Source organism: Hyperolius riggenbachi, chromosome 7 (assembly GCF_040937935.1).
Source record: "Hyperolius riggenbachi isolate aHypRig1 chromosome 7, aHypRig1.pri, whole genome shotgun sequence".
Classification (NCBI taxonomy): domain Eukaryota; kingdom Metazoa; phylum Chordata; class Amphibia; order Anura; family Hyperoliidae; genus Hyperolius; species Hyperolius riggenbachi.
The window spans coordinates 318,636,444-318,650,623 of NC_090652.1; the positions used below are offsets into that span (position 1 = coordinate 318,636,444).

Consider the following 14,180-nt stretch of genomic DNA (forward strand, 5'->3'; position numbering starts at 1 on the left):
CAAAGATGCGGACCATTTCAGCCATTTCATCCCTGGACATTTTTGTGGCTCTTTCGGTCGGTGTCCTGCGTGGCATGGTCACTGCTAGCTGTCACACCTTGCTATAGATGTGACTGGTGGGGAGGAAGTGACGTTTTACCAAACAGGAAGTGCATCGCGCTATAAACGTACGTTCGCAAACGTACGTTACAATGGGACATGGTTACGCGGCCTACATCTTTTCATCGATCTTTACTACATATGCTCCCTACAAAGGTAAGTGAGTGGTTGGCTAGTTTTCTACCGTGTGGTTTTGTTCGAACGATCGTACGTAGTGTTGTCCTATTAAAGTTTGCGAACGATCGTGTTACAATTTGATCGATGTACAATTTGCACGTGAATTTATTGAGCTCTATAGAGCACACCCCTGCCTGTGGAAAAGTACATCAAAAATATATTCAAATAGGCAACTAAAGGCTAAAGCTCACAAGGAGTTAGTGACATTGTGTAAAACTGTACTACCAGATGCAGATGTTCAGTTTGTGAAAAAAAAAATTCAAAACCTCAGAACTGTTTTTAAAAAAGAATTAAACAAAATCGACAGATCCAAAAGATCTGGTGCTGCCGCAGATGAAGTTTATAAAACCAGACTGTGGTACTATGATTTACTGGAGTTTACTATACCACATATGAAAGGGAGAGACGCTATAACCAGTCTGCCAAATGAACCCACGGATTTATCCATCAATACGGACATATGTAGTGATGTCAATGAGACTACCACACAAGAGGAGGTATGTGTTTTATGTTTCATATTCTAGCTTTGTTATCCCTACTTGAAGTTGTGTGAATGTGATGATGACTATCTCTCTCAGAAGTTATTAGGGTTGTGATGTCAAATACCAATCACTCTCATTGTATACGCAATGTGATTACATCGATTTGTGTGAAGTAGTTATATTTAGGTACTACTTTGTCACAAACAGAGCTGCACATACTGTAAACTGAGAGTGTGGTTGGTCTAATTGTAACATACAAGTATTGTACTTGTATGCCTTGGTACTTTCATTGTTGACTGCAATAGTGTCTGAATCACCCATCTCTACCAAGCATGCCAAAATGGCCCTATGAGTTCACTCACAACTCCTGATCTTCATGCTTGTTCAGGTGTGGTGTTGATTATTTGAAGGCAAAGTCACACAACTATATAGGAAGCCATTTTCGGTAAGGATTCAACATGTGACATTACATACCTGTACTACTGTGTCACTTTGCCATTAGTAACCTGAAATGTGTTTGGGTAATGTGAATATGCGTATGTGTGTTAACCTACACCATATTCACATTAGCCTTCACCAAGCATTCATGTGCCTTGTACTATGGTCATCAAGTGTTGTATGTGTATAAATGTGTATCTTTTAATCTTTTTACAGACAGTCCAAGCCTCTACTTCTGAGGATACAAACACACGGCAAGCCTCAACTTGCCAGGAGACTAACACACGGCGATTTCCGCTTAAAAAAAGTCGCAAACGCAAACATGATCTGGAAGAACAATGTGAGGAAGCCATTAATCAGGCTGTGACGCTCATCAACAAAAAGGACGATGCTTGCGATGCTTTTGGACATTTAATTGCTACTAAATTAAGAGCCATACCAGAAGATTTGCGTGCAAGTACAGAGTCAGCCTTATTGTCAGTTTTCAGTAGGGCCTCTAGTGAGACACAACTACTACATCAGCCTACATTATCCATTCAACCAGACATACATGAAAGTACAGTCACCCATCCACAACACAGGCATCTGTCTACTTTTCCCCTTCAACCAGACATACATCAAAGTACTTTCACCCATCCACCACACATGTATCATTCAACATTTCCCCTTCAACCAGACATACATCAAAGTACTTTCACACATCCACCACACATTCATCATAATGTAATGAGACAATACAGTCAGAACTATCCTAACCCACACTATCAACATTTGTACTCTCATGACACCATACTTGCAGAGCCACACACACATCCGCCACCTCCAGTGTTTGACAAACATAATGACACTGTTTTGCAAAGTAGCAAAAATTATGCAGAGCTGTGATTGGTTTAGTGCCGGGTATTTGTACATGGTTACTTAATGTGAACTCTCCCTAAAATCACAATAATTATTTAAAGGGAAACAGAGAATAAGCCCCCTTGTGTATTTCACATTCTCTATCAGTAAGAACAGTAACGACTAAAAATTGCCATGCTCTCTGTTTCAGCCTCACTGCTCCAAGTGTCTGTTATCAGCTGTGATAAGAATCCCGGAATGACCAATCACTCTGGCTTTCCAGGGCCACTATATAGGTGACTCATTCTAGGAAAGCCACAAGGGGAGTGGCTTGCCCTTGAAAACACATCCGAGAAGACAGACTCATCTATAATGTTTACATTGCAAAGCTAGAATGACTGCTCACTCGGGGATTCTTAGCACAGGTGACAACAGTCCAAATAAACATAGAACAATAAAAACAAGAGCTGATTAGGTGTTTACTGTCATGTTCCCACTGATTATTTCTGTCAAATACAAGCGGTTGATTCATCTCTGGTTGTCTGTAAACTCAACTATGCCTTCCAATTGCTGCATGCAGCAGACATTTTCCATCCCCATCAACCACATATCCTCCTGTCCTTGCCACAAACACATTCTGCCGTTTGCGAATGGTTGATTATTCAAGTGATTGCTTGCTTTCCCAGCCACATTAATGACCTATATACTGCTATAACATATTGCATTCAGCATACATCAGCATATAGGACGCTATTGTGGGTGGGAATGCACATAATCACTTGCATGCTGTGTGCTCCTGTCACCAAAAACTAAATTGGATGTCGCAGGGGAAAGGAGCATTGGAGTTACATGGCAAGGCCACAGGACAGGTACAGTGGACTTTTGGAAGGCACAGGTTCAGAAAATGAAAGTAATGATTACTAAAATAACTATCACTTGGATAAAGGACAACTGTATTTTGACACACATGTATGCTGCCATATTTATCATGTTTGACACTATACTGGTTGGCTGACTGGCCTCCTGGTGTCTGTTGCCTGAGATTTTCGGATAAACCATATGACCAAGCATGTATGTAATAGTGTGAATTAGGACATGATTCATGGACCTACACATGGAATAACCATGTCATGAATGCATGCTACTTCAAGGTCTATGAACCAAACTTGGGAAGGTCAAAGATTAACAGCACAACCAGGAAACTGTTATGTGTTCAAAGGACACACATATGCCAGCCTACAGATCCATATAGCTTCAATTGACATCATAACTGTATCTAATATAATTTAAGAAAGTTAGTGATGTGTTTCACATATAATTATGAACACTACCAGCAACCTAGCATGCATGTAAATTCCTGTGAGTTTTTTTGCAACAGGACATCAACATCCTTGTTGAGGACATCAGCTACATTTTGGCACACATAAGGTGAGCAGCATAGTCATACTATTGTGTAGAGTATTCAATTTTTCTTTGAGTTTACCAATTACATGTGAACATTACCTGAAAAAGGCATATGTAAGCATGTAAGAGAAAGCAAATAACGTTGATGTTGTTGAGTGTATGTGTTTTGAATACACCAAACAGGTTAAATTCTGAGTTAATTGAGTGGAAATGATAGTTTGCTGTTTCGAAAACTGTCTACATGTGATGAACCTCAGGAAAGATGTGTGATGCTGAATATTTTCGTTTTTGTTACAGTTATGTTGTACCCAAAAATGTAAGCATAAATAAAAAAAAAAAAAAAAACTCAACATGGTTTTGCCTGCACTTGAATAACCATTTGCCATGCTTGCTACATTGTTTGTTAGTAATTAACTTATGAGTGATAACACCTGCCAATTAACATTAATTTGCTAAAACTAATTGATTGTTGGAGGTATGTTTAGGAAAGGTAGAGTACATATTTCGTCTCTCTCAAGCATTGGTGCAACACACAAATTGAATGGCTACACAGAACTTAAATGCACATATTATTTGTATTAATCCTACAAATAATATGTGTATTAAAAAACACATATTTTGCCCTTGCTGATACCCTTAACATATGCTTAATTAGATAAACAGCATCCAAAAAATACACATTTTGATGATGGGAAAAAATTTATTCACACAATGCATACAAGTAAACGAAAAAAGTGTCATGGCTACTTCAACTAATAACAAAAATTAGACTATGGCGTCATGTTGCCAGGCTACTGATCCGGCTTGTGAGTTGAAATAGGCCACATAGGCGTCTCGATTCTGTTTTGCCTCTGTTGTGGCATTTCTTGGTGGACAGGGCTGCAGGTCAGTTAAAACCTGGGGATTAGACCTCCATTCCCCTTCAACCACCTGACCGGTAGAGACTAGTGTTGGGCGAACAGTGTTCGCCACTGTTCGGGTTCTGCAGAACATCACCCTGTTCGGGTGATGTTCGAGTTCGGCCAAACACCTGACGGTGCTCGGCCAAACCGTTCGGCCACATGGCCGAACTAAGAGCGCATGGCCGAACGTTCCCCGAACGTTCGGCTAGCGCTGTGATTGGCCGAACGGGTCACGTGGTTCGGGCCCGAACGCGCTCTGATTGGCCGAACGGTCACGTGGTTCGGGTAAATAAATACCCGAACCACGTCATATCTCCGCCATTTGTCTGTGGGTTTAGCTTTGGGTAGGCAGGCAGGGTAGTTCGCTCTCCAGCCACGCTAGCCAGGGTCCCCCCCAGTCATTGTGTGTCGCTGCTGGGAACAGTAGTACACCGCTCGCTCAGCCACACTATATATAGCATTGTTTACTGCCACTGTGTACCTCGCTCAGCCACGCTATATATATAGCATTGTGTTTTCTGACACTCTGTGTACACGGCTTAGCCTGACTAATATAGCATTGTGTGTACTGCCACTGTGCACCTCGCTCAGCCACGCTATATATAGCATTGTGTGTACTGCCACTGTGCACCTCGCTCAGCCACGCTATATATAGCATTGTGTGTACTGCCACTGTGCACCTCGCTTAGCCACGCTATATATATAGCATTGTGTTTTCTGACACTCTGTGTACACGGCTTAGCCTGACTAATATAGCATTGTGTGTACTGCCACTGTGCACCTCGCTCAGCCACGCTATATATAGCATTGTGTGTACTGCCACTGTGCACCTCGCTCAGCCACGCTATATATAGCATTGTGTGTACTGCCACTGTGCACCTCGCTCAGCCACGCTATATATATAGCATTGTGTGTACTGCCACTGTGCACCTCGCTCAGCCACGCTATATATATAGCATTGTGTTTTCTGACACTCTGTGTACACGGCTTAGCCTGACTAATATAGCATTGTGTGTACTGCCACTGTGCACCTCGCTCAGCCACGCTATATATAGCATTGTGTGTACTGCCACTGTGCACCTCGCTCAGCCACGCTGTATATAGCATTGTGTGTACTGCCACTGTGCACCTCGCTCAGCCACGCTATATATAGCATTGTGTTTTCTGACACTCTGTGTACACGGCTTAGCCTGACTAATATAGCATTGTGTGTACTGCCACTGTGCACCTCGCTCAGCCACGCTATATATAGCATTGTGTTTACTGCCACTCTGTGTACACCGCTCAGCCAGACTATATACCGTTGTTTACTGCCACTCTGTGTACACCGCTCAGCCAGACTATATACCATTGTTTACTGACACTCTGTGTACACGGCTCAGCCTGACTATAAAGCATTGTGTGTACTGCCACTGTGCACCTCGCTCAGCCACGCTATATATAGCATTGTGTTTTCTGACACTCTGTGTACACGGCTTAGCCTGACTATATAGCATTGTGTGTACTGCCACTGTGCACCTCGCTCAGCCACGCTATATATAGCATTGTGTTTACTGCCACTCTGTGTACACCGCTCAGCCAGACTATATACCGTTGTTTACTGACACTCTGTGTACACCGCTCAGCCAGACTATATACCATTGTTTACTGACACTCTGTGTACACGGCTCAGCCTGACTATAAAGCATTGTGTGTACTGCCACTGTGCACCTCGCTCAGCCACGCTATATATAGCATTGTGTTTTCTGACACTCTGTGTACACGGCTTAGCCTGACTATATAGCATTGTGTGTACTGCCACTGTGCACCTCGCTCAGCCACGCTATATATAGCATTGTGCTTTCTGACACTCTGTGTACACGGCTTAGCCTGACTAATATAGCATTGTGTGTACTGCCACTGTGCACCTCGCTCAGCCACGCTATATATAGCATTGTGTTTTCTGACACTCTGTGTACACGGCTTAGCCAGACTATATAGCATTGTGTGTACTGCCACTCTGTGTACACCGCTCAGCCAGACTATATAGCATTGTGTTTACTTCCACTCTGTGTCTGCTGGGCCTGGGAACAGTAGTACACCGCTCACCCGCCACTGTATAGCATTGTGCTCTGTGTCGCTGCTGGGAATAGTGGTACTGTATAGCATTTCTGTACTGCCACTGTACTGCTGCCAGTCAGCGTGTACTGTAAGGATAAGTGAAATGAGGAAGAAATCCGGTGAAAGAGGAAGGGGCAAGGGAAGAGGTGTTTCCCCTGACGGTTCACGTACAGGCCACAGGGGAGCACCCAAGAAAACCCACTCAATACCGCCCATGTTGTCCAGGACAACAACCCTCACAAATCCAAAAGAACAGGACCAGATAATTACTTGGATGACCTCTCAAGCGTCCAGCAGTGGGTTAAGCAGCACCAGCACATCACGCACGAGGTCCGAGTCCTCAGCCAGTTACAAGGAGCCAGTGGGCACAAAGCTGACACAACCGGCAGCGACACCACGCACACAACTGCCAGATAACCAGTCCTATGAATTACCTCAGGACACAATGGGGTATTCGCAGGAGCTATTCCCAGCCCAACAAACTTCCACCTATGAAAGGTCAATGGAGGAACAGCCAGAAATGTTGTGCCCGGATTCACAACCATTAACTGTGGGAAATGCACCGCGCACTGAAATACAAGGCGAGTCCGAGGAGGACTCGGAAACCCAAATCCCAGAGCAAGTTGGGCAGGAGGGGTTGCAATTGCAGGAGGTCGGCCGACAAGATCTGGAAGACGACGTTGGAGTGAGCTGCGCAGAGGTTGTTCTGGGGAGCTCTACTCCACGGCGGCGGCCCCCCACAATGACATATGACGAGTTTGAGGAGATGGAAGAGGAGGGTATGGACAATGTGGACAGAGACCCAGATTTTATTTGTGAACGAGAACATCGCCGTCGTAGCAGCAGCACAGATGAGTCTGTTGAAGAACCCACTGCTGCACGAGTTCGCCTTGTGCCACAAGGTAGGCGGCGCGCAATTTCAGGCACCACAAGCGTGGAAGTTAGAGTGAGAGGCAAAAGAGGAGGAAACAGAAATCGCCAGCAAGGAGGCAGGTGCTCCAAAGTCTGGGCTTTCTTTGAAGACTGCACTGAGGATGTTACCATGGCGATTTGCAAGGTGTGCAAGACTCGCCTGAGCAGGGGGAAAAGTATTAACAACCTCTCCACCACCAGCATGAGCCGCCACATGCTATCCAAACATCCCACTCTGTGGGCAAACGCGGCAGGACAGGGTACCAGCAACACTGCCTCCCTTGGGTTCACCAGACTCACCACCAGACCCGCCTCAGCAGCAGCAGTAGCCCAGCCATTGCGTGGTTCACAACATTCACAAACATCAGACGACGCTGACACTGTCACTTTCCGGAGTAGTGCTCTTGAGGTCTCCCAGTGTTCATCAAACACAACAACCAACAGCCCTTCCGTGTGCAGCGCTACGGTTCAGTTGTCTGTGTCGGAGATGTTTGAGCGCAAGAGGAAATTGCCAGCAAATGACTCCCGGGCCGTGGCAGTAACAGCCAGCATAGCCAAGCTTCTGGCCTGCGAAATGCTGCCATATCGAGTGGTGGAGACAAACAGCTTCAAGGGCATGATGTCAGTGGCCATCCCACGTTACGTGGTTCCCAGCCGCTACCACTTTGCGTGCTCTGCAGTGCCTGAGTTGCATGAGCACGTGGTCAGCAAAATAACCCGAAGCTTGAAGAATGCCGTTGCCTGCAAGGTTCACCTCACCACTGACACCTGGACGAGTGCGTTCGGCCAGGGTCGATACATCTCCCTTACCGCGCACTGGGTGAACCTTGTGGAGCCTGGCAGCGATTCCTCACCTGCTACGGCGCGGGTGTTGCCCACGCCGCAAACAGCTGCACCGCCGTCCCTCCCACTGGATAACAACAGCAGCACCTACCTCTCTGACTCCTTCTCCTCCAACGCATCTCAAAGCTGTACCTCTTTCGGAAACGCTAACCCAGCAGCAGTAGGATCGTGGAAGCAGTGCAGCACAGCTGTTGGCATGCGTCAGCAAGCGTTGCTGAAGCTGATCTGCCTTGGGGATAAGCAGCACACAGGGGAGGAAATTTGGAGGGGAATAAAGGAACAGACGGATTTGTGGCTGGCACCGCTGGACCTGAAACCGGGCATGGTTGTGTGTGATAATGGGAGTAATCTCATTCGCGCTTTAAGGTTGGCTAAGCTGACACACATCCCTTGCCTGGCGCACGTGATGAACCTAGTAGTTCAGCGGTTCCTGAGGACATACCCAGGCGTGGCCGATCTTCTGTTGAAGGTGCGTCGAGTGGCCAAACATTGTAGAAATTCCAGTACTGCTTCGGGGGCACTCGCCAAGATGCAGGAGCGCTTCAATCTCCCCCACCATCGCTTGCTGTGTGATGTCCCTACGCGCTGGAATTCTACGCTGCACATGCTAGCACGCTTTTGTGAGCAGAAGAGTGCAGTGGTCCAGTACATGACGGCGCAGTACCGAGGCGCATCCGGACAGCTGCCAAGCTTCTGTGGATCCGATTGGGCCAACATGTTGGACCTCTGCCAAGTCCTCCAAAATTTTGAGCAATCCACGTTGCTTGTGAGCAGTGACAACTCTTCAGTCAGCATTACCATACCACTGCTGTGTTTACTGAAGAGGTCGATGTTAAAAATCAAGGAAACAGCTGTCATGATGCAACTGGGGGAATCTGAAGGAGAAAACGATCAGCGTGATGGTACCAACATCAGGCCATCCGCCTCAGGGAACGCTGGCCCCAGCAGCTATGACGAAGAAGAGGAGGAGGAACAGCTGGAGTTGGAGCAGGAATTTCATGCCACCACTGACGAGGGCCAGAGCGGTGCACGTTGGACTTCCACAATTCAACGCGAATGGTCAGCAGAAGCAGACCAGGAGGAAGGTGACGACTATGATGCATCACAACAACTATCACAACGCTCACAAGAGGATGATGAGGATTCTGGTAGGACTCTGGCACACATGGCTCAATTCATGCTAGACTGCATTGAACGTGACCCACGCATTGTGCGCATTCTGGACAACACCAATTACTGGGTTTATACCCTTCTGGATCCACGGTACAAACACAATGTTCCAAAACTGCTTGAAGAAAGAGTCAGACAGGTCAAAATGGAAGAATACCAGCAGGCCCTTGTGGAGACTTTAGAGAGGAGATTGACATCCTCCCCCTCCTCTAGCCAGTTGTACGCAGACAGACTGACTTCCGCAAACCCAGGACGACCAGGAGGGCAGCAAACAACGCAAGCCGCAGCTAGTACCCAAAAGGGAATGGTATCGGCAGTGTCCTTGGAGTGGGAAAATTTTCTGACACCCATGCAGCAGCAGCCCACTGAACAGCAAGCGTGCAGATCCACCTCCAACACCGATCGCCTGGAGAAGATGGTCAAGGACTACATGTCAGATGACGTAGCTGTGTCGAACAATCCATCTGCACCCTTCAACTATTGGGTATCGAAGCTAGACACCTGGCACGAACTGGCAATGTACGCAATAGAGGTGCTGGCTTGCCCGGCAGCCAGCGTTATGTCGGAACGCTGTTTCAGTGCTGCCGGAGGCATCGTCACAGATCGGCGTATCCGCCTCTCTACAGAAAATGCAGACCGTCTGACTCAAATTAAAATGAATCAATCCTGGATTGGAAATGACTACGCAACACTCCAGGACCCCAACCAAGTAACATGACCAATGAACATCTGGGATGGTGTAGCGTTTCCGGTCCCTGTTTATTGAACCTCTCATCTGTATTACATTTATGACTGCATGGCGGCAAAAAGCATTGCTGCTATATCCGCACGATTTTTGTCCTCATGCAAGGCCTGGGTTGTTGTGTCTCAAAAACCGTGGCCTTCTCCTCCTGCGCCTGCTCCTGTTCCATCACGTCTGCTGCTGCTGGGTTAGCGTTGCCGCGTGGTCCCTGTTTATTGAACCACTTATCTTTATTACATTTATGACTGCATGGCGGTACAAAGCATGCTATCCGCACGCTTCTTGCCCTCATGCAAGGCCTGGGTTGTTGTGTCTCACAAAGCGTGGCCTTCTCCTCCTGCGCCTCCTCCTGTTCCATCACGTCTGCTGCTGCTGGGTTAGCGTTGCCGCGTGGTCCCTGTTTATTGAACCACTTATCTTTATTACATTTATGACTGCATGGCGGTACAAAGCATGCTATCCGCACGCTTCTTGCCCTCATGCAAGGCCTGGGTTGTTGTGTCTCACAAAGCGTGGCCTTCTCCTCCTGCGCCTCCTCCTGTTCCATCACGTCTGCTGCTGCTGGGTTAGCGTTGCCGCGTGGTCCCTGTTTATTGAACCACTTATCTTTATTACATTTATGACTGCATGGCGGTACAAAGCATACTATCCGCACGCTTCTTGCCCTCATGCAAGGCCTGGGTTGTTGTGTCTCACAAAGCGTGGCCTTCTCCTCCTGCGCCTCCTCCTGTTCCATCACGTCTGCTGCTGCTGGGTTAGCGTTGCCGCGTGGTCCCTGTTTATTGAACCACTTATCTTTATTACATTTATGACTGCATGGCGGTACAAAGCATGCTATCCGCACGCTTCTTGCCCTCATGCAAGGCCTGGGTTGTTGTGTCTCACAAAGCGTGGCCTTCTCCTCCTGCGCCTCCTCCTGTTCCATCACGTCTGCTGCTGCTGGGTTAGCGTTGCCGCGTGGTCCCTGTTTATTGAACCACTTATCTTTATTACATTTATGACTGCATGGCGGTACAAAGCATGCTATCCGCACGCTTCTTGCCCTCATGCAAGGCCTGGGTTGTTGTGTCTCACAAAGCGTGGCCTTCTCCTCCTGCGCCTCCTCCTGTTCCATCACGTCTGCTGCTGCTGGGTTAGCGTTGCCGCGTGGTCCCTGTTTATTGAACCACTTATCTTTATTACATTTATGACTGCATGGCGGTAAAAAGCATGCTATCCGCACGCTTTTTGTCCTCATGCAAGGCCTGGGTTGTTGTGTCTCACAAAGCGTGGCCTTCTCCTCCTGCGCCTCCTCCTGTTCCATCACGTGTGCTGCTTTTGCTGCTGCTGGGTTAGCGTTGCCGGTCCTTGTTTATGGAACCTCTTATCTTTATTACATTTATGACTGCATGGCGGTACAAAGCATGCTATCCGCACGCTTCTTGCCCTCATGCAAGGCCGGGGTTGTTGTGTCTCACAAAGCGTGGCCTTCTCCTCCTGCGCCTCCTCCTGTTCCATCACGTGTGCTGCTGCTGGGTTAGCGTTACCGGTCCCTTTTCCTGGAACCTCTTATATGTATTACATTTATGACTGCATGCCGACAAAAAACATGTTACCTGTGCAAAGAAAACAGACATTTCCCGCATTTAAAAGACAGTTTTCCCTTTGAAACTTTAAAATCGATTTTCTCAAAAACTATAAGCTCTTTTTGCTAATTTTTTTTTCCTCTTGTACCCACTCCCAAGGTGCACATACCCTGTAAGTTCGGGTCCCCATTGACTTCCATTATGTTCGGAGTTCGGGTCGAACACCCGAACATCGCGGCCATGTTCGGCCTGTTCGGCCCGAACCCGAACATCTAGATGTTCGCCCAACACTAGTAGAGACATCTACCCTGTCGACTGCTTGGACAGGCAGATATGTGGCACCATACTGCTGCCTAAGAAAATTATGTAGCACACAGCACGCATACACTACTTTATCGATTTTATCAACCCGCAGATTTATTGCGGTATGTAGTATCCGGAAACGGCTTGCTAAAATGCCAAAGGCATTTTCTACCAGCATTCGGGCCCTAGATAGTCGATAATTGAAAATTGCCTGTCTGTACTGAATGTTTTTTGCGGGGAACGGTTTCAAGAGATGTGGCTGTAATGGAAATGCTTCGTCTGCAACGAACACAAAATTAAGATGATTTTTGGTGCTTGCATTGTCCGGTAAGTTCAGCTGGTTGGATCTGAGTTTATGAAAAAAGGTAGTGCGTTCAATGACACCACCATCGGACATGCGCCCATTTCGTCCGATGTCAACAAACAAAAACTCATAGTTTGCATTCACCAAGGCCATTAAAATAATACTAAAATAACCTTTGTAATTAAAATAAAAAGAGCCTGTATTGGCAGGTGGAGTGATTCGGATGTGCTTCCCATCCAGGGCACCTCCACAGTTAGGAAAATCCCATACATCTTCAAATTGGGCAGCAACGTCCAACCAGTCCTGTGGTGTTTCTGGAAACTGTGGACGAGAGAATAAAATTAGTACCCACATTCATCACTAAACATCTGATATTTACAACAACCATTGCTGTGACTAATGAAACACCCCTAACCCTGATTTTATAGGAAAATAAAATTATACTACTATCACACTTGCCTTGTAGTCCTGCTGATGTAATTTGATGCAGTAGTGACCAAAAAATAATTACATACGCATCTAGCTACACCAATGTGACTGTATGCACAACACCTGATCTATGGTTGTTTACAGCTGATGTATAACATTATTATAGACACAAGATCAGAAGCAGAGTCAGGACACAGTTCTTGTTATAACTATGTAAATGCATACAGTTAGCAGGTTACCAATTGCGGTAAAGCTGCTAACTGTATGCATTAATGTAGTTATAACAATCCAAAGGTATGTAATATTTGGTTGCCACAACATGAAATATACACACCTTCATATAATCATTCTTGAGGGCATCAATTATTGCCTGGCAAGTTTCAGGAATTATAAATCCCAGGGCTTGTGGAGAGATTCCGGTTGTAAACTTCAAATCTTGAAGACTCCGTCCAGTAGCCAAAAAGCGTAATGTTGCTGTTAAGCGCTGTCGTGGGGGGATGGACTTCCTCATCCACGTATCCTCCTTAGCTATAAGTGGGGTGACTGCATCCAGCACATATTGAAAGGCAGCTTCAGGCATCCTCAGGTAATTGGTCAGATCATTTGGAGAAGACACGCTAAGTTCACGCAAAAGGCTGTCATGGGAATTGACATCACAGTCTTGCAGCCACGTCTTTGACCATTGTCGCCTTCTGCGCCTTTGCCTCAGCAATCGCAAATTCCTTCTCACTTTAAGCAGAAGTAGTAATGCTAAACTCGCACGCTGTCTGCTTGTCATATAAGAAGGCATAGCTGCACTGATAATGCGCACAATATATGGAAAGCACATCCAGCCCAAATGCAGCAACATGTGTAATGATTTCAGCCCTTTTATAATATAGCTATGACATCACTTCCTCGAATCTACTGAACGAACGTTCAGTTGGCGAACGAACAATACGCAACTTCCTATAATCTACGGGGCCATTTTCAGTGACGTTCGTTCCGGTAAAAAAAAAAAGATCGTATACATTTGCATACTTGCCGCCCTTATCTATACGTAATATCCCTTGATCGTTGGTAAACGAACGATCTTATCGTTTGTTGCGGTTTCTTGGCGTTTATAACGACCGTTTCACCAACCATATGCAAGTGATCGTTCGTCGTTTGTTACGAACGATCGTAGTCGCATGTGTATACGTGGCTTTAGGGTTGGTTTTATATGTGCACTTTTAGCCGCACTTATGGAATCGCAGGGACAGCAGAGGGTGCATAGACTGCACTGTCTGCCGTTTCCACTCATGCACGGCGGTTCACCACTTAATCGCAGCGCATGGGTTGCTGCATCTTGCGGGGATTCAGCCCGCGATCCCATTCAGTATAATGAGTGGGATTGCAAGCTCCGCCCCCGGAGTATGACGCGTGCTGCACAGCCACGGGGCTCAGCATTATTCGTGAAAACGAGCCCTAAGACTTCCTGCTCACTATGGCCAT

General features: G+C 46.6%; 1 protein-coding gene across 1 annotated transcript; it reads right to left on the minus strand.

Moving 5' to 3' along the window:
• Positions 1-211: 211 nt before the first annotated feature.
• LOC137526220 (uncharacterized) lies at positions 212-14,180 on the minus strand. The gene is made up of 4 exons (XM_068247437.1): positions 14,161-14,180; positions 13,042-13,477; positions 11,979-12,599; positions 212-247 (listed from the first exon to the last, which is right to left on the minus strand). The coding sequence occupies exons 1-4, from the start codon at positions 14,178-14,180 to the stop codon at positions 212-214; spliced, it is 1,113 nt and encodes a 370-aa protein (XP_068103538.1).

Excerpts from the sequence above, each read along its gene's own strand:
- LOC137526220 (XM_068247437.1), bottom strand. The coding sequence starts at position 14,180 with ATGGCCATAGTGAGCAGGAA. Across the intron at positions 13,478-14,160 it reads ATGGCCATAGTGAGCAGGAA|CAGACAGCGTGCGAGTTTAG; the intron begins GTCTTAGGGCTC and ends TTATATGACAAG. Across the intron at positions 12,600-13,041 it reads TCAAGAATGATTATATGAAG|TTTCCAGAAACACCACAGGA; the intron begins GTGTGTATATTT and ends TCTCGTCCACAG.